The sequence below is a fragment of the Capricornis sumatraensis genome, chromosome 3 (genome assembly GCF_032405125.1).
Source record: "Capricornis sumatraensis isolate serow.1 chromosome 3, serow.2, whole genome shotgun sequence".
NCBI classification, from domain to species: Eukaryota; Metazoa; Chordata; class Mammalia; order Artiodactyla; family Bovidae; genus Capricornis; species Capricornis sumatraensis.
The window spans coordinates 1,113,864-1,133,081 of NC_091071.1; the positions used below are offsets into that span (position 1 = coordinate 1,113,864).

Below are 19,218 nucleotides of genomic sequence, written 5' to 3' on the forward strand. Positions count from 1 at the left end.
CGCAGGTCGTCCTCTGGGGCCCCGACCCACCCCTGCCGCACAGGTAGGGGCTGGGAGTGGGCGGGCTCCCCTCCAGGCGGCCTGCTGCTCCCCCGCGATGCCCAGGCCCTCGCCCTCAGGCACCCCCTTCACAGGTGGGGACACTGACCCTCAGCCACACTGAGGGACACTGGCAAGAGGGTCCCCAACCCCAGAGGCAGTTGCAGCGCTTCTCTCACCACAGCCCGCCCTCCTGGGCAGGCAGCCTGCTGCCAACCCCTCCTCGGGCCCCTGGCCCCTCATTCTCCAGACCCCATGCAAAGCTGGACATGGCCTCCAGCACAGCAAACACCAGAGCTCCGGAAAGGGACCCAAAGACGCGCCCACCCCGGCCACAGGCTCGGGAGCCTGTGCAGGGCGCATAACGCTTGCATTCACACCACAAACACACTGTCCACCACGGCGACGAGGGACTCCGCGGGAGGAACCCGCAACCCTGCTGTGGGCGGCTCTGCTCAAGAAGCACTTCCTCCCCTACCCCACGGCATTCCATGGGCGGCAGCGTGGGTCTTTATGGGCGAAATTAACCAAACGAATACGGACTCCAAACCACGCTCCCTGCATCTGACTGTTTTTCATCTGATGATGGATGGTATTTAATACCTCTGGGCTGAGCACACCCTGGGTCTGTAAACACAGAGTCCAGCTGTTCAGTAACCATCACAATGGCGAGGCTGGCCTCGTGTTCCAGGAGGTCTCGTGGGAAAAGCAGTCTAAGTGCACTAAACAGCCAGCTTTCCAGAATGAAAATTCACACTCACACGTGCAGGCACACGCACACGCCTACCCACACGCCTGCACACGCACCTGCACACATGCACACTCACGTGCAGGCACACGCACACACACGCCTGCACACATGCACACACGTGCAGGCACATGCACACACACATGCAGGCACATACACACACGCACACACTCACACGTGCAGGCACATGCACATGCCTGCACACACACACACACATGCAGGCACACGCAAACACCTACCCACACGCCTGCACACGCACCTGCACACACGCACACTCACACATGCAGGCACACGCACACTCACACGTACAGGCACATGCACATGCCTGCACACACACACACACACATGCAGGCACATGCACACACGCACACACTCACGTGCAGGCACATGCCTGCACACACACACACATGCAGGCACATGCACACACCTACCCACACGCCTGCACACACGCACACTCACGTGCAGGCACATGCACACACGCCTGCACACACGCGCACACACACGCGCACACACACGTGCAGGCACACGCACATGCCTGCACATGCTCACACACACGTACAGGCACACACACACCTACCCACACGCCTGCACACACACCTGCACACACGCACACTCACGTGCAGGCACATGCACACGTCTGCACACACGCACACTCACACATGCAGGCACATGCACACACATGCGCCTGCACACAGACGTGCACACAGACGTGCAGGCACACACACACGCCTACCCACACACCTGCACACGCACCTGCACACACGCACACTCATGTGCAGGCACACACACACGCCTGCACACGCACACACACATGCAGGCACACGCACACACACTCACAGGCACACGCACATGCCTGCACACACGCACACACACATGCAGGCACATGCACACGCCTGCACACATGCACACTCACATGTGCAGGCACACACATGCCTGTACACATGCACACACGTGCAGGCACATGCACACACATGCGCCTGTACATGCGTACACACACGTGCAGGCGCATGCACACGCCTACACACATGCCTGCACACACGCACACTCATGCAGGCACACGCACACGCCTATGCACATGCTTGCACATGCACCTACACACACGTGCAGGCACACGCACACACACGTGCAGGCACACACCACACACGCACACTCAGTGCAGGCACAAGCACACACATGCGCCTGCACACGCTCACACTTGCAGCCACGCACACACCTGCACATGCACAGGTGCAATCACATGCACACACTCACAGACTCACGTGCAATCACACGCACACGCCTGCACACACGCACAGGCTAACACGTGCAGGCACACGCACACACCTGCACACAGGCACAGACTCACATGTGCAAGAACCCACACGCTCAGAGGCCCACCCTCCCAGACACGAGGGGGCTATGGCCTGACGGGTGGGGGTGGGGCCCTGGGCGGAGCCGGACCCGCCTGCCTGGACGCGACCTAGCCCCCCCACTGCACCTCCTCACCCTCCCCCAGCCGAGGCTCCTCTTCCGCAGAGAGGGGGCCTGCGAGGTCCAGCTCGCAGAGTTCCCACGACTCTCAAAGATGATCCTTAGACGATAGAAGTTAATGAGGACTAGGTAGCAAGATGATTTAGCAGGCACTAAACGCCTGCTCGCCCCAGGTCCCGCACCAGGCAAGGACAGACGTTCCCGGGAAGACAGACACGATGCGGGGACAGACGCCTGCCTCCCAGCCCGGGGTGAGACCCGAAGGCACGGATTTCTCCAGCACGCCAGACGAAACCGGCAGGGGCTGGCCTGCGGCGTGCAGACCCCTGGGGAAGAAGCCGGCCGAGCGGAGTGGGAACCCCAGCCACACACTCCCCCGCCCTCCCGGGTCTCTTCTAGGCCACGTGCCACGTTCACTGTGGCCTCTGTTTCACGATCGCTGGCCGCGTGTGAAACTACGCTGCCGGTGTCCCCACGCTCTCCCGCCCTGGCACTGCGTCACCAGTGCGGTGCTGAGTGGTGTGGGTGCCTGGTTGGCTGGGTAGTGTTCAGGAACCCAAACGCCACACGACAGCAGAGCCCGCTATCAATGTCCAGTGAGCTCACTGCCACGTTTCTGAATATTCGTTTACAGGTGAATCATACTTTCAAAAGCACTGGCTCCCATAATCAGTCTCTGGGGTGGGCCCCCACCTCGGCCTCCTGGAGAGGGAGAGAAGTTTAAAGGTGGGGAACCCTGCTGTGAGAAGCACAGGGCACAGAACCATAGAGCCCAGGTTCCAGCTGTCTTCTGAGCCGCAGTCCCAGGCTCCTCTTCCCCAGAACAGAGCGTGGAGCGAAACCTCCCCGCCCAGGCGCACAGGGCAGCCCCCGCTGCAGGCACAGCTGCTGGGTCTCCAAGCCCCTCAAGAGCTCAGTGAGCAAAAGCAGGCTTCCAGGGCAGCAGCCGGGGCCTCCTGCAGAAGGGCTGCCACAGAGCCCAGCACAGGCCAGCCTGGGCGCAGCGGGGCCCCATAAGGGCCAGGCACAGCCCCCTCACTGGACACCCTGCGGGACCACCGCCCCCTGCCCTGCTGCAGCTTTCAGTGAGCCGCGTGGCCAGGCCCATGCCAGGGTGAGCCTAGAGAGAGCCGGGCCCGGCGCCCTGCCTGATGGGGGCAGCCTGGAGGGGCGAGGAGCCGGGAGCCAAAGACAGTGACGGGAGGGCCCAGGCCCAGACGGAGGACCCTGGGAGCCTCCACCGGGGGGAGGGCGGTATGGGGTCCCTCCGCATTCACAACCTTTCAGCGGAACCCGGACGACCCAGCGCAGGCAGGGGGCAGGGAAGGAGCCGTCAGGCCTCCGCAAGCCGAAGGCGGACATGCCCGGGCCGGAATGGCCGAGGGCGCTGCGGGCACCTGCAACGCCTGCGATAATCACCGGGAGCGGCCTGGCGACAAGTCAAACGCCCCCGGCAAGGCGCCGCGGCTATTTTTAGCAGCAGCCTCAAGAGGCTGCCTGGCAGGGAACCATGTCTTTGAGCATGACCATCAATTTTCACCTGCAGCCAACTTCTTTTCCTTTCAGGATGAAGGTTATTCAAAGATTTGGATTTCTTCGAAATTGAATTAAAAGGAGAACAGGGCTCCACAACAAGGGAGATCTGAAGCGTACACAGGACACTCGCAGCCAGGACGGCCGCGTCCTCCCAGGCCTGCAGACCCTCCTGACCGGCAGCCGTGGCAGGCGGCCCCCCAGTCTCCCTCGCAGCCAGAGCCCTGCCCTGGAGACACTCCCCCGCCGAGGGCCTGTGCGGGGGGCACCGGGGAGGCGGAGCGAGGAACACGGCCTGCTGGCTGCCCGGTGAGGAAACGGAGACAGAGGCGCCACGGCTCAGTAAACGAGACGGCAGATTTTAGCGCAGTAGGTTAGAAACACAAAGTCCACACAAAGACCCCAAGAACAAACAGCAAGACCGGGAGTGACAGGCCCTGTCCAGCACTTGCCAGCTCACCTCTACAGGCCCCGCCCATGGGGTACCCCCGCCTGTGGGATCTCCCAGAGCCGTGAACAGGCAGACCGGCACAGTGACGCGGTGAGTGAGTGTGCAGGGCTCCGCAGGAAACTGTCTTCAGGAACCTCAAAGGACAGGGGTTCTCGGGGAACCGGAGCTTCGCAGGCGGCACAGAGGCACCGAGGAGCGAAGCCGGGCGCGGAGCGCTCTGGTTCCTGCCGGGCCGGCCCTGCATCCCCGCACGCCGTGTGAGTGGAGTCACAGGCCAAGCCCCACAGGCAGCCCCCACACCCCTCCTGGCTGCCTTTGAGCAGGGAGTATGTCCCACGGGGCGCTGAGCTCAGCGAGGACCCGGCCCAGGGGACGGGAGTGCGGACCGGGCCGACGCCTGTGGCTCCGCCGTCCCCGCCCCCGTGAGCAGTCCAAGCAGGAGCGGCGATACCCGCGGCCCGCAGGCCTGCCTGACGCCCGCAGACGGGCGCCTCCACCAGCCGGAGCACCCTCCAGAGTCACCACCGGGGCCGGGACCCAGGGGCGCGCAGGGCGACTCCGGGAGGCGGAACCGTGGAAATTCTACTCGTTCTAGTTTTCACGTCACTGTATTTTTTTTAATTTAAAAATGAACGTACTCGCACTTGATTATTGAACACTGCATCGTTGACTATGGGTCACACAGATGCTTAAAATTACGGACTTGGCACACAGACTGTGACGGTTTTACAAAGGCTGCAAGCCAGCCAGGAAGGGGCTGTGGGAGGAGCCCCGGGGGAGGACAGGCGGCCTCCCGGAGCGCAGGGAGGGGCAGGGCTCACACAGTCAGAGGGACGCCGCCCCGGACGCCTGCCCGGCCACGCTCACCTGCTCTGGGGAGCTGCTCTGCTCACTTTCACTGTTGGGGGAACAATCAGCACCGGGGCTTTTAAGTCGCAGCATCCGACACATCTGGATGGAGACCTCACTGCGTGCACTTAGGCGGCCCCACTCCCTGCTCAATGGCAGCCAGGAGGGGTATGGGGGCTGCCTGGGGGGTGTGGGGGGTGACAGAGAGCCCCCCCTCACACAGTGAGAAGTGGGAGGAGGCCGCGGCCCGCCGCAACGCTGCCCCTCGTCCCCTGGGGCTCCGGTAGAGTGGCCTCCTCGTCTGTCACGTGAGGGACTTGACGCTGAGCTGAGATTCTGGGTGCCAGCCAGGTTCCACATGCCCGCTGTGTGCTCACTGCTGGGGAACCCGAGAGCACAGGCCCTGCCCTCTCGGGAGGGACAGAGATGGGCACGGAGGCGGCAGAAGACCAGGGAGGCAGGAGGGCGTCTTCCCAGGCCCCCACCCGCGTGGCACTGCCAGCCGGACAGGAGCAGCGGCCAGGACTGCAAGGCCTCCTAGTGCCACACATAGACGGGGGATGGGGGGCGGGGGGGTGGGGCACTGAGACCGAAGCGGTGTGACTCGAGTCCCGCTTAAGACATCCTGGCTCAAACATGCATCCTCCTCCTGGCACAGGGTCACAGGCCAGCACTCCAGCAAACGGAGCCGCTCGCCCTTCCCCAGGGAGCAGGCTGGGGGCAGGCGCTGCGCTGGGCTGGGAGCATCCACGGAGCATCCAGCACGGCTCTGGGTCACAGTCCCACCAGGGCTGCCGCCGGGGCTCACGGAGCCCAGGGTGCGGTCCCCTGGGGACCACGCCCCCCGCAGAGCCTGCGGCTTCCAGAGCCCGGGGCGCCTGGGTCGGTACGGCGGGGCTGGGAGCCGAGCTCCCTCAGCACAGGGACATGGAGACAGGCGGCCCGCGGCCTGCAGGAGGGGGCTCTCTAAGGGAGGCCACGACGGCCCCCCACCCACCCAGAGCACCCCTCTCCCACGCAACCACGAATCTATCTTAATAAACATCTTCAAACTGGAGAGAGATGAAAGGCATTTTGTTTTGATTTCATTATATTTCCTAATATTGCTTTTCTCTCTGGAGTTTTTCCTGCCGCGACCCAGTCCGGCTGCCCCCTCGGTGGGATAATGCAGTGCTGGCGACAAGACTGGCTTTCTAATAACTCTACAGATGGCTTTTTCCCATAACAAAACAGGAGGACTCCCTACTTAAATGGATATAATAGACACGTCAGCCTGGAAAGGTAACCTGAAAGGACAGCATCTTAACATGCGAAATTAAATTCTGCAGCCGAGAGGGTCCTGCTCAGCTGGGGCAGGGGGCGCTGGGCCGAGCAGTGGGGCCGGCTGGCGCTCATGACCCTCCTCGGGGCTTGTCTGGGGCCCAGGAAGAGGCCCCCAGGGGGACAGCATTCAGGGGCCGGCACTCGGAAGAGAGCAGAGGCTGAACCCGAGCCTGAACGTGAAGCAGGCGAACACCGCTGCCCTGCGCCCTTCCTGGGCGGAGAGCGAGACCCCGGCCCTCGGGCAGCCAGGCCCAGGGGGCCTCAGAGGAAGGCCAGCCCCAGGCGCAGACTGTTGTCGGGGAGCACAGCGGCATTCAGACACCCAGGCAGGACAGCCGCACCCCAGTCCCAGGACTCCCCCTAACCGGGGGCAGGGTCATGGGCAGAGGGCAGGGGAGGGGCGTCCAGGGGAGCCCCGCCCTGCAGGAGCCACCAACCCAAGCCACCACTCCATCCCGCCAGCATCCCGGCCCCACTCGGACTGCAGTTTCCTGAGAGGGAAACGGGGAAGGGGCATGGCGCCCCTGATCCAAGCCTCGGTGGGTGGCAAAGAGCACACCAGAGTCACACAAAGAGGATTCTGCTTCTCAGAAGACGGAGCAGGTTCTGAGCTTCTTAAGTGTTCCCTCCTGTGCTCCCCAAACCACGAATTCCCAGCATTAACAGAGCAGGCGCGGGAGAGAACCCTGCTGATAAGATCAGGAAGCTCATCGAGGCCAAGGACAGCTGTGAGAGGAGCATGGAGACGCGTGATCGGAAGCGGCTGGTGGCCCTTCTGCTCTTCTGCCCGAGAAACAGACGTGCTCCGCTCTTCTCCCGGGTGGGAGGCCTCGGCATGGGCCAGGGGCAGCAGCCACAGGAGGTGCTCAGGCCCGGCCGGCCGGGGCGGCTGCGGGGTAGGTTCCCGTCTCGGGGGTGTGAGGGCCGGGGCAGCTGCTGCTGAGGGGGCCCCGCAGACCCCCAGGGGGCTGGGCAGTGCTTATCAGGCCTGCTCACACCACACAGCCCCCCAGTCCTCGCTGCCCCCTTACCCGTCATGGGAAAGTGGACGGGGGCCTCTGAACACCACAGCCAGGCCCCCCTGGTTCCGCTCGCAGGTGTGATGAAAACAAAACCTGAGATGCTGAAGGTGCTGGAAGCCACTGCCGAGGGGCCAAGCAGAGACTAGAGCAGAGCCCACCACTTCGAGGTGCAACACCACCTGCCTGCTCCGAGCCTCAGGGTCCTCAACAGTAACACGGAAACACCCCTGCCTCCAGGGCTCCCACAGAAAGGGGAGAAGACACGATGCCCGCACGTGGCAGGGGCCCACGATGGCTGCAGGACGCGCTGCGATCAAACGCACTCGCAGCTGAACACTCTCCACGCGGCTCCGGTACTGACGGGAAAACTCAGGTCCACACGAAAGCCTTCAGAAACGCAAGCGAGACTTCCAGCAAGTGAGGGGTAAACAAGCAGATCCATCCAGATAATGGATTTTACTCAGTGATAAAAAGAAGGGAGCTATCGAGCCAAGAAAGGATACCGAGGCTCCCGGAAGGCACACCACTGATGAGAGGCCAGTCTGAAAGACGACCCTGCGGGACCCCAGCTGCATGACCTTCGGGAAAAGCTGCAACGACCGAGACAGCGAAAGGGCTGGGGCCCAGGGGAGGAGGCAGCTGAGAGCGGTGCCCTGCGGTGGGCACACCCGACAGCAAGCACCAGCCAGAGCCACAGGGCCCGGCACAGGGCGACCCGTGCGTGGGCTGCGGGCCTCAGCTCACGGAGCGCAGAGCTTCCCAGCTGGACCGCGGGCCGCTCACAGCGCACAGAGCCATCGGGAGGGCCACCTCGGGCAGCGGAGGACACGGGAACTCTGTCTGCTGCCTTACTTGAAAGACCTAAGCCACTCTAAAAAATAAAGTCACAGCATGCCGATCAGCGGCAGTTTAAATGGCACAGACTCGATGACCACTGTTACACAGTGTCCTTGGAATGCCAAAATTCCCAGAGATGGAAACTAGATTAGGGCTGGGGATGGGAGGCCGGGGGCTGAGGTGCAGCCTAAGGAGGCCTTCGTGGTGGCAGCGAGTTCTGAGCAAGGCTTCTACAAGGACAGCAGCATCTCACACTCTCACCTGCACACACGTGCTCACTCGCACACAAGCATGGACACTCACACATTCAACACATGCATGCACACACACTCAACACACGCACACTCACACTCAACACACATGCACACACTCAACACACGCATGCTCGCACTCAAAACATGCATGCACACACACAACACATGAAAGCACACATGCACTCAACACACATGCACACACACTCAACACACGCATGCACACACTCAACACATGCATACTCACACACACGCATACTCACACTCAACACAAGCATGCACACTCAAGCACTCAACACACACATGCACACTCAACACACGTGCACTCACACTCAACATAATGCAACTCAATGCACTCAACACACATGCACTCAACACACGCATGCACTCACTCGCACACATGCATGCACACACACTCAACATATGCATGCACCCACACGTGCAGTCAACACACACATGTTCACACTCAACACATGCATGCACACTCACACGTGCATGCACACTCACACTCACGCATGTGCACTCACACTTACTGATGCATATATGCACACACACTCACACTCACACAATCACACATACTGCATGAACATCAGGCCTGGTCCTGACGCTGCGCTAGAACCATCTGAGATGTCGTCCCCCCACCCCAGCCGCAGCCCCAGGAAGCTGGCTAAGATGTCGCCCAACCCCCGCCCCGCCGCAGCCCCGGGAAGCTGGCTGTCGCCCACCCCCCCGCCCCGCCGCAGCCCCGGGAAGCTGGCTGAGATGTCGCCCACCCCCCCGCCCCGCCGCAGCCCCGGGAAGCTGGCTGAGATGTCGCCCACCCCCCCGCCCCGCCGCAGCCCCGGGAAGCTGGCTGAGATGTCACCCAACCCCCGCCCCGCCGCAGCCCCGGGAAGCTGGCTGTCGCCCACCCCCCCGCCCCGCCGCAGCCCCGGGAAGCTGGCTGTCGCCCACCCCCCCGCCCCGCCGCAGCCCCGGGAAGCTGGCTGTCGCCCACCCCCCCGCCCCGCCGCAGCCCCGGGAAGCTGGCTGTCGCCCACCCCCCCGCCCCGCCGCAGCCCCGGGAAGCTGGCTGTCGCCCACCCCCCCGCCCCGCCGCAGCCCCGGGAAGCTGGCTGTCGCCCACCCCCCCGCCCCGCCGCAGCCCCGGGAAGCTGGCTGTCGCCCACCCCCCCGCCCCGCCGCAGCCCCGGGAAGCTGGCTGAGCTGTCGCCCACCCCCCCGCCCCGCCGCAGCCCCGGGAAGCTGGCTGAGATGTCGCCCACCCCCCCGCCCCGCCGCAGCCCCGGGAAGCTGGCTGAGATGTCGCCCACCCCCCGCCCCGCCGCAGCCCCGGGAAGCTGGCTGAGATGTCGCCCACCCCCCGCCCCGCCGCAGCCCCGGGAAGCTGGCTGAGATGCACCTTCCACTGCTCTCACAAACTCCTGTGGGTCTAAACTGTGTTCTTTCTAAAGGTCGTAAAACTGACCCACCCGCAGGCTCCAGCACGTCTCCTCTCCCAGACGCTGTGCCCTGGCTTCTTCGAGCTTTGCCCGCCTGCTCTACCACAACCCGAGGGAGACCCCGACGCTGAGCCTGCCTACCCGATGCTGCCGCAGCATGGAGCACAGCTCACAGGAGGTGCCCCGAGAACCTGCACTTCAGCGAAGGACAGAGTGATCGAGCCTGGGCTCTTTCAATCCCCTTCCAGCCTTCCCATCTGCTATGTGGTGAGCTTGGAACGTGCAAACCTCGCCTGAAGGTCGGCCTTTACAAACTGAGAGAGGATGTGAGAAAACATCTTCAACAGGAAAATAAAAATAACCCACACCAAAATTCACGGGGCAGACACTGACGATGAAAGCCCTTAGAAAACGACCGCTCGATGGGGACTTCCATAATCCGGCAAAAGTGAAGGTGAGGTCGCCCGGTCGTGCCCGACTCTTTGTGGCCCCACGGATAGTAGCCTGCGCCAGGATCCTCTGTCCATGGCATTTTCAAGGTAAGAGGTACTGGAGTGGGTTGCCATTTCCTTCTCCAGGGAATCTTCCCAACCCAGGGATCGAACCCGGGTCTCTCACATTATAGACAGACGCTTTACCGCCTGAGCCGCCAGGGAGGTCCATAACCCGACAAAGACTGTCTGCAGAGACAAACAGCACACAGGGCGCGTGTGCCGGGGAGCCACCGGGGCTTCCTGAGACCCGCGCGCCCCCTGCTCCCGAGGCTGCCAGCACTGGGTCGGGCGCGAGAACGTGCAGGCACGAGGCCGGTGCAGAGGGGGCGGTTTCCTCGGGGGCTGCTCCCACCTGGGGGGCCCGGGGGGCCACACACGGCAGAGGACCGCCCTGGGAGGCCGCATTACTGTACATGAAACGCGCGGGGGGAGGGTACCTAACAGGGCGCGAGACCGCCCCCTAGAAACCGGCAAACGCCTGCCACTGAGAGCGTACGCGAAGACCCAGATAAGGAATGGGACAGCCAGCGCTCGGGGTGAGAAGGTGAAATGGTGCTAAGGGGCCGTTTATCCCCAAACTGATGTACAAACTGTAAATTCGCTGTAACCCCAACCGTTCCCCAGCAGACTGTGTGCGTAAACTGACAAAGGGGCTCTGAAACGTATGAGGACGAGCGAAGGACTGGGATGAGCCGGAGACTCCTGAAGGGCGGCAATCCCTCTGGAGTTTACCGCCACATCAGAGCACCACCGGGCGGTCGCAGTGAAGGCGGCGGCGCTGGCAGAGGACAGGGGGGACCAGCGCGCAGAAGCTCCGCCGCCCGTAGGCAACTCAGGCAGCAACCAGCCCGCACACAGGGGACGAAGGGTCGTTCCAGAAACGGTGCTGGAGTAACGACGTTTGCAATGGGGAAAACCGTCTTGTTGCCTGCTTCGCTCACACCCCAGATCAAGCCGTGTTCCGCATCACATGCACGTGCAAGCAGTCAGAACACTGAAGCAGGGAGTGTCTCCAGGCTCTGGCAGGCAAAGATCAGCCCGTCACCACCCACAAAGCACCAACGTCAAGGTGACGAGATGGAAGCGGGTGGCCATAGGAAGACGCCGCCGCCTGCTCACCACCAGACGTTCCTGCTCACTCGGGAGTCAGCAGGCCCAGGAGAGGGGCCTGCCACACGTCTCCCACCAAATACCCCTCTTGACTCACTGCACCCTCGAAAACCTCCAAACAGGGCGGGCAAGGCGGGAGCAGGCCCTTCACTGGTGGGACACCGAGGCCCCCACCTCCCTAGGCTGCGGGGTCTCACAAACAAGGTGGCGCCTCTGTACCCAGCGAGACGCAGCCAGTCCCCGGGCCAAGACTCTCCCGTCACTTGCGGGGCACCCACAGAAAAGGGGCCAGCCCTCACCCTGCCCCTGCCGGGGACACAGCTGTTAGGACCACCTGCCTGGATCGCCTCTGGGAAACTCAGAAAAACCCAGAAATCCCCGCGGTCTCCCTCCTTCTGACCTTACACACACACACACACGCCCAGACTGAGCAGTGTACGGAGTCTGGAACTATGCGCTGGACTCCGCACGAGGCGGAGCTGTGCCCTCGCCCGCGGGGCTGAGCCGCCTGCAATCAGGAAGGAGTGCAGACTCCCGCCAGCAGGCTACTCTTGCGCCGCGGGCGGGCACCAGCAGGCTCTGGGGGCGCTGGGCTTCTGCAGAGAACCGCGGGGTCGTGCCGGCCCCCGACCAAGCCTGGACCTCCCTCTGCGGAGCTGCTGGCTGCTGACCCGCGGCAGCAGCTGGACAAGCCCCGCCTCACACGGTTCCTACATAACGACTGCCCTTCTCTAAGCCGCCCAGTGAACACGAGGAACAGAAAGAACTGCATTTACACAAGATAAATAACCTTATGCCAACGCCGACACCCAAGCCGAGGCCCTCGGTCGGAAAAGGACCAGGAGGCTCGACAGAGCCACCTGGGCACAGCGTGGACCCCTGGGCAAAGGGGGCGCCCCGTCCTCAGGGAGCCCCTAGCGACACTGCTCCCCCAGCCCAGGCAGGGTGCCCACCTTGCTCCTGGGCCTCCTCCAGCACAACCTCGTCTGTACACGAGGCAAGAGGAGCCCCGGCCTCTCCTGGGGGCCCCCCAGCACTTCCTGCCTCACCTCTGCCCTCAAATCGGTTTCTTAAGCCATGGGGAGCCATGAGGTGGATGTCATCACCCCCAGACCATGCCCACGAGAAAGCCGGCCGGCAGTAACTGCTGTCCTCTTCCAAAGGCCATGCCCCCAGGGAACTGGGGGTGGGGAGAAGAGGGGAGTTTATTTTCATTTTTTAAAATTTCATGCAAAAAGTTAGCTTTCACTGCTTAAAGCCTATAAATAGGATTCTGTAACCATATTGTGGAGTATTAGGGGCGCGCTGGAAATAGCGCATTTCAAATAGGCAAATGGTCTGTGTTCACCCAGTTCTGGAAGCCAGTTTTCAATTGCTTAAAATAGTCAGGGTATTTCACCAAGGTAATTACACTCTTAGCTATCAGTAACAATTAAACTCTTAGACTGGAGATGCTTAATAAGGTCTCAAAATAAAATCGCACCCTCCAAACACTGTACGCCGAAATGTCAAGCATGGAAGCAGGGCCCTCGATGGCTCGCAGGAGCGGGCGCCCCCTTGGTGGGCTTGGCCCAGTGCCCAGCGGAGGGAGGGACAGTGCACTCGCCACACCGGCCCAGGGCCGGGCTGGGGGTGCCCAGAGGGTGGGGGTGCCTCCCCAGGAAGCACAGGGAAACGTGAGCAACCACACCTCAAGGCCAGACAGCTGTCGCGAGGAGGTGCCCCGAGGAGGGAGCTCACAGACCACGAGGGGGCCCTGTGTGAACCCACGGGGCCACGCGGGCGGGGGCGACACACCCCGCACCGAGCCGGAGGCGGCAGGCTGGCCGCCCTCCGCAGACTGGCCTGACAAACGGCTTAATCACGCGGCTGGCAGGACGGGTCCTGCGTGCTGGACCCGGGCCCTGTGGGCGACCATATCGACCCCTCACAAACATGCCTCCAAGTGACAGGCAATGTAAGCCGTCCGTCAGTGCCAGGCAACCGATGTGCCTCTCAGACCTACGCCCGTGAGCGCAGCGGGCCAGGCCGGGCTGAATCAGGCCAGAACGCACCGCTGCCTTCCAACCTGCTGAGCCAGGGAGAGGAGTGGAAATTTCCTGCCTTGGGAGCCGGGAGCAGTGACTCTCGAGGGCAGAAAGCCCCCAAGACCGAAGCCAAGCACGAGCACGCGAATGCGGAGGCGCTGGTGGACACGCAGCCCCGCTGAGCAGGCGCCCCTGCCCCGCGCCCCGGGCGGGGGTCCACGCCCGGAGCCAAGGCAGCCCTCCCTGACAGAGAGCAGGCCTCCAGGCCGCCGATCCAGCCCCAGGACACTCACTCGCGGGGCAGCGCGGGCACCAGCCGTGGGCGACATCGACGGGGCTGGTGGGCCCTGCACGGGGACAGCTCGTGAGCTCTCCAAGCGGCCAGGCTGTGCCACCTGCGGACGGTCAGGGGCTGCACCCTCCCAGAGAGCCTCACTGGCTGTGACTCTGAGCACTGCATGGAAATGGACCGGCCCTTAACACCACAGCAGGGCCCGTGCAGGCCCACGGGGTGACTCCTCCCAAAGCCTGAAGGGGCTCCTCTGGGGCCACAAGCAGCTGAGGCCGGAGAGCCGCCCACCGGGAGGCACGCACCCTCTGCCCCGCTGCACGGGCAGCCCAGAGCCCCGCGGGGCGGACAGGCAGGGGTGGGCCTTGCCCTGTGTCCACCCCCCCACCACCACTTATCTGTCCTCCTGACCACTTTCCCCCATCCCTCCCACCCGACCCCCGCCTCCGGCAGCCTCCAACCTGGCCTCTTTCATAAGCTCAGCTTTCTTAGATTCCACACACAGGCAAGACCGTCTCTGTCTGAGTAATCTCAGTGTAACGACCTCAGGTCCAGCCACCCTGTCGCAGGCGGCAGGATCTCCATGGCTGAGGAGCAGCCGCCGCACACCCTCCACTTCTTTACCGTCCATCCCTCGAGGGGTCCTCCGGGCTTCAGGAATAGCGCTGCGACAAACGAGGGGTGCGGAGCTCTCTGCGAGACGCTGCTTCTGTCTCCTCTGGATAAACGCCCAGAGCCGGGACCGCTGGGTCGCACGGTGGTTCCATTTCTGAACCTTCAGGAACCCCCATCTGGTCCTTCTGGAGTCTTCCCAGCACCCCGCGAGCACCATCCCAGTGAGAACCACCAGGCCGGCTGAGCGACTTCCGTGTGGAGCAGCGCCGAGCACTCGGAGCGGGCCGGGGTCATCCGGCCTGAGCTCTGGCTGAGGACAGAGACCCAGCGAGCGAGCCGTGCTCCTGCGGTCACAGGGACGGTCTCCCGCCCGTCTCCGGGGAGAGCTCCGTGCTTCCTGCATCAGGGACCACACAGCCTCCGGGCCGGATGTCAGGCCCCGGCGCCGGTGGCGCCCGTCGGAGCCCGTCGGAGCCCGTCGGAGCCCTGGCCCTGAGCTCGTCTGCCTCCCCTCCAGGCCCTCGCGCGCCCTGCGCCCTCGGGTTGGACGCGGGTCAGCAATGGCTGATGGACCTCAGTCGCCCTGTTCTTCCCAGTGTCTTGTCTGGAGCCGCAGCGGCTTCCTGCCGTCCACGCTGGGGCTCCCCGCCCGGGAGGCCCGGTTCTCCACGCTCCTTCCACCAAGGTCAAAGTCCCGGGTCTCAGCTCCACCCTCAGCACCTTCAAAACTCCTCCGGAGCCAAGCCGAGCTCTGCACCTGCCACGTCTGCAGGCACCAGGGGGTGTCAGCCCCGCCCGCCTGTCCCCGGGACCGTAGCTTCCGTAGGGCCGACCACACGCCTGTATCGTGGGCGTGTCCCACAGCAAAGATACCAGGACACACGAGAGACGGAGGGGAGGGGAGGGGCCTGGGGAGCCAGCCCATGGGGGCTGAGCGCAGCCGCCCCGGAGGCAGCGGGGCTGAGGGTCTCCCATGAGGGGCACCTGCTACGTCACTGGTGGGACGAGCTGCACCCAACACTCACGGCAGGGCACGCCTGCGGGGCACAGGCCGTGAGACAGCAGGCTTCCTCCAGCTGACTCATGACCAGGAGGTCCCGGGTTTTTATCAAACCGTCAAGAACACACGGTTGTCACACGTAGTACTAGCTCCTGGTGCGTCCCGGGCGAACTGCCCCCTCCCAGGTCGGGGCCCGCCCAGCCCCTCAGCATCAGCCTGCCAGCAGCTGGACGCCCCCACCTGCCCCCCACGAGAGCATCTCAGGACAGATTCTGGCTTTTTCCTGCCTCGTCTTCTGAAATTTCAGCATCCACGGCAACGTCTTAAATTACGCTCTCTCACACAAAAACCTTAATTCATGCTCTGCTTATCGAGGCAGACTTCAGAAGCCCCAGGCTCAGCACAGTCGGAGACCCCGGCCCACAGTGCATGCCAGCCTCTGCTCACTGGGCTCTGAAGGAGAGGCTGGGCCTGCCTGGGGCCAGAGGGAGGCTGACCCGCGTGAGGAGCCAGGGTCTTGGGGCCGACGACCGAGCCCCAGTCAGCACGTGAGGCCCTCAGGAGGAGAGGAGCAGCGGGCCTTCCGGGTCAGCATCTCGGAGCCTCCTGAAGAGGCAGGGTGAAGACAAGGTGGCCACACGGCCAAGACGCCCCCGCTAGGGACAGGGGAGCCGGCCTGGCCTGAGCTGTGACTCCCAGGCGGCTCCGCGGGTGGCTAACCGCTCCAGCAGCGAGACACGTTGCTGGGGGCTGTGAGTGCACCGCGTGGCCGGGACTAGGCCAGCATAGGCCTGGGGAGACGACTGAGCGTGGACGCGGGGGCCGGCTGGGGGCCGCTGGCCTGGAAGGGTGGATGCGGGGGCCGGCTGGGGATCTGCTGGCCTGGGAGGGTGGATGCGGGGGCCGGCCGGGGGCCACTGGCCTGGGGCTGAAGACACAGGGGCCCTGAGCCGCTGGCCTGGGAGGGTGGACACGGGGGTGGGCGGGGCGGGGGCTGGCCCCGGACACCGCTCGTACCTTCGTCAACAGCAGCACTCGCTTCTGCAGCCGCCGCGCCAGGGCCTCGTGCGTCTCACGCCGCTTCCTCTCCTCCAGCAGCTGGCCGCCAAGCTGGCGGACCTCTTCCTGGAGCTGCAGTCGGGCCTTCTCCAGCTCCCGGGCGCTGCAGGGGCAGAAGGGCAGAGGGGTCAGGCCCAGTGCCCACACATCACTCAGCCCCGAGACGGAGCCGGAGGTGCGCCCAGCCCACCCCCCACTTCTGAACGGCTGAGACTCCGGATTCAAACGGGGCCCAGGGTGACCCCAGAATGCGTCTCACGCAGTGGGCAAGATCGCCGGCCACGCGCTCGGAGGTGCCTCTGAAAGAGCCAGGCCAGCCTGGAGCACTTCCCACAGGCCCGCGGAGGCCCCTTCCCACCCCCGGATCGTGCAGAGCTCCAGCAGGGTGGACCCGAGGGCCCTGAGCCGCCCTCAACCACAGACCGGGGTGGGCGGCCCTGGGCCCGAAGCCCAGCACTCCCCTCAAAATGCCCCCCGTCCTTCACAGCCTGCTGGGCCGTCCTCTGCCTTGGACTGTTCCCACACTGACTTTCAGAGCCCTGTCCCATCCCGCCCACGTCAGAGGTGCCTGCACACAGACACCCCCGTGCCCTGTGAGGGGACAGCTACCTGGAGAGCTCCCGGGAGGCACGCCACCGCGGGGCAGGGAGGTGCCAGCCCCGGGGCATCGGGCGTGGCAGGAGCACCGTGAGGTGTGGACGTCAGACGCCAAGCTCACGCCACTCCAAGTAGAGAAAAGCTCTTTCCAAAAAACCTTTAATATTCTCCTCTGTTCCTTTCTGTCTTTTTTCAGCCACGCCATGCACCATCCCCAACCAGGGATCAAACCCACAGCCTTCGCACCACAGGCATGGAGTCTTCACCACTGAACCAGAGAAGTTCCTGTTCTTTCCTTTGGAGGTTTTATCAGGATCCCGTCATAAGCTGCGAGTTGTAACATTTACCTGGGCTGACGCCCAAAGACTACACCGAGACGACTCTGAAGACATGAACAGCTGGAGCTGAGGCCCACAGAGGCCACCTGCACCTTGCATCATTCTTGGGTGTCCAATTATTTTTTTGCCTCGATTACACGATTTTCAAGAAAACCTTAATCCACAGGGATGGCGGGCAGCGCTCTCTTTGGGGGTGGTCTCCCCCACGCTAACCTTTCCTATTTCACATCTGAGTAAGTCTGTGGTTTTTTATTATAATTTACTGCAATTCTTTAAACAGCTAATTTGAGAGTAAACGTGAAACACACATTTAGAGAACGCTGTAAGAGAACTCATGGTCTGGGCTACCTAAACAGGGCTCAGCCCCCGCAGGAGATGGCATGTTATCCCCCAAGGATCCCGCGCCTGCCCTGCCGCCTGACCCCGGGCAGCCCCGCCAGAAAGCCTCATCCTAATACTGAGCCCCCCGACCCCGCTGCACAGCTGGCCAACGGCACCTGCCACCTCGAGGTGATGCGTAAAAAACAAGCGTATAAATATTCATTTGGAACAGACTTGTTAACAGGTTATTTTGAGCTCCAGTTCAATTTGGAACTATTCAAAGGCCAACTGAACAATCAAGGGCTGTGACATGACTCTGGAATCACTGACTTCAGGTGGGGACGCTCAAAGCGCTTGAATCACAGCTCCGCCTCATGATTTAAACAGAGAAGCTCGGGCTCCCTTGTCTGAGCAGGCCGAGGGCAGGGGGCGGGGTTGTGCTGCCCCGCACCCCAAGCACAAGGGGGAGCGGGGTGGGGGGGGGGCCCTCTTCAGAGGAGGGCTGGCAGGCCTCCTGCCCAAGGCGTGCGGCTCCCTCCCCCCAGCGCCTCCTGCACCGCCTGGCAGGGCAGAGCTGGAGAAGAAGGCTGCAGAGGAGGGCGGGGGCGCGGGAGCCACGGGGCAGAGGCAGACAGGAAGCGAGCACGCGGTCACCTCAGGAGCAAGGGCCAGAGCGAGGGCAGGCAGAGCAGGGGGTCGGCCTACGTGGCAGCGCACCCGCCCACAGAGGGCAGCACCAGGGGCTCTGAAGCCACCGGTGTGTGCGAGGGCCGCAGGGGCCAGAGGGCACACAGAACAAGGACGAAGAGCAGCCGAGGAGGGCTGCACGGAAGCAGCAGCCGGGAGCGAGTGGGGCCGAGACCACCTCCCAGAGCAAAGCAGCAGAGATGCCCGCAGGGGACGGAGGAGGAGGGGGCGCTGGCTTCTGCAGCTTCTCGGGGAAGCGGCTAGGAGCACAGGCTGTGCCCACAGGAGTGACCTCGCAGGGTGGGGACGCCCCCATGGGCAGGAGAGGAGGGACCGTGAACAGCTCGGCCTCGGGGGACAAGGGCTGAACAAACTGGCGCAAACGCGCTGCTTCCCCCAGGAGCCTGCTTTCCCGATGTTTCCAAGACCTCACCCGGTAACGTCCCAGATCAGCCTGCCCCACCTGCCCACAGGCCGCGCCCCTCTCCCGGGGCGCCCGGGGTGGGATTGTGGGGGAGCGGACTCGGCAGAACAGGCCTGCAGCCCGACACACGGCCGCCAGCACCTCTGGGCGGGACACAGGCGTCCAATCGCACAGCCCCTCCTCTCCGCGGGAACCTTCTCTCCACACAGCCCCTCCTCTCCGCGAGAACTTTCTCTCGCTCCATCGTGGCCCTTCTGCTGAAGCAGGGGAGAAACTCATAAAAAATTAAACT

The 19,218-nt window shown here is 63.5% G+C and overlaps 1 protein-coding gene across 1 annotated transcript in view; it reads right to left on the reverse strand.

Annotated features, from left to right (window-relative positions):
• Nucleotides 1-19,218, reverse strand: part of MAD1L1 (mitotic arrest deficient 1 like 1) — a 239,278-nt gene that overhangs the window by 112,045 nt on the left and 108,015 nt on the right. The window contains exon 11 of the mRNA XM_068968152.1: nucleotides 16,518-16,662. Within this exon, the coding sequence (XP_068824253.1) occupies nucleotides 16,518-16,662 (145 nt within the window). The remainder of the gene's footprint in view (nucleotides 1-16,517; nucleotides 16,663-19,218) is intronic.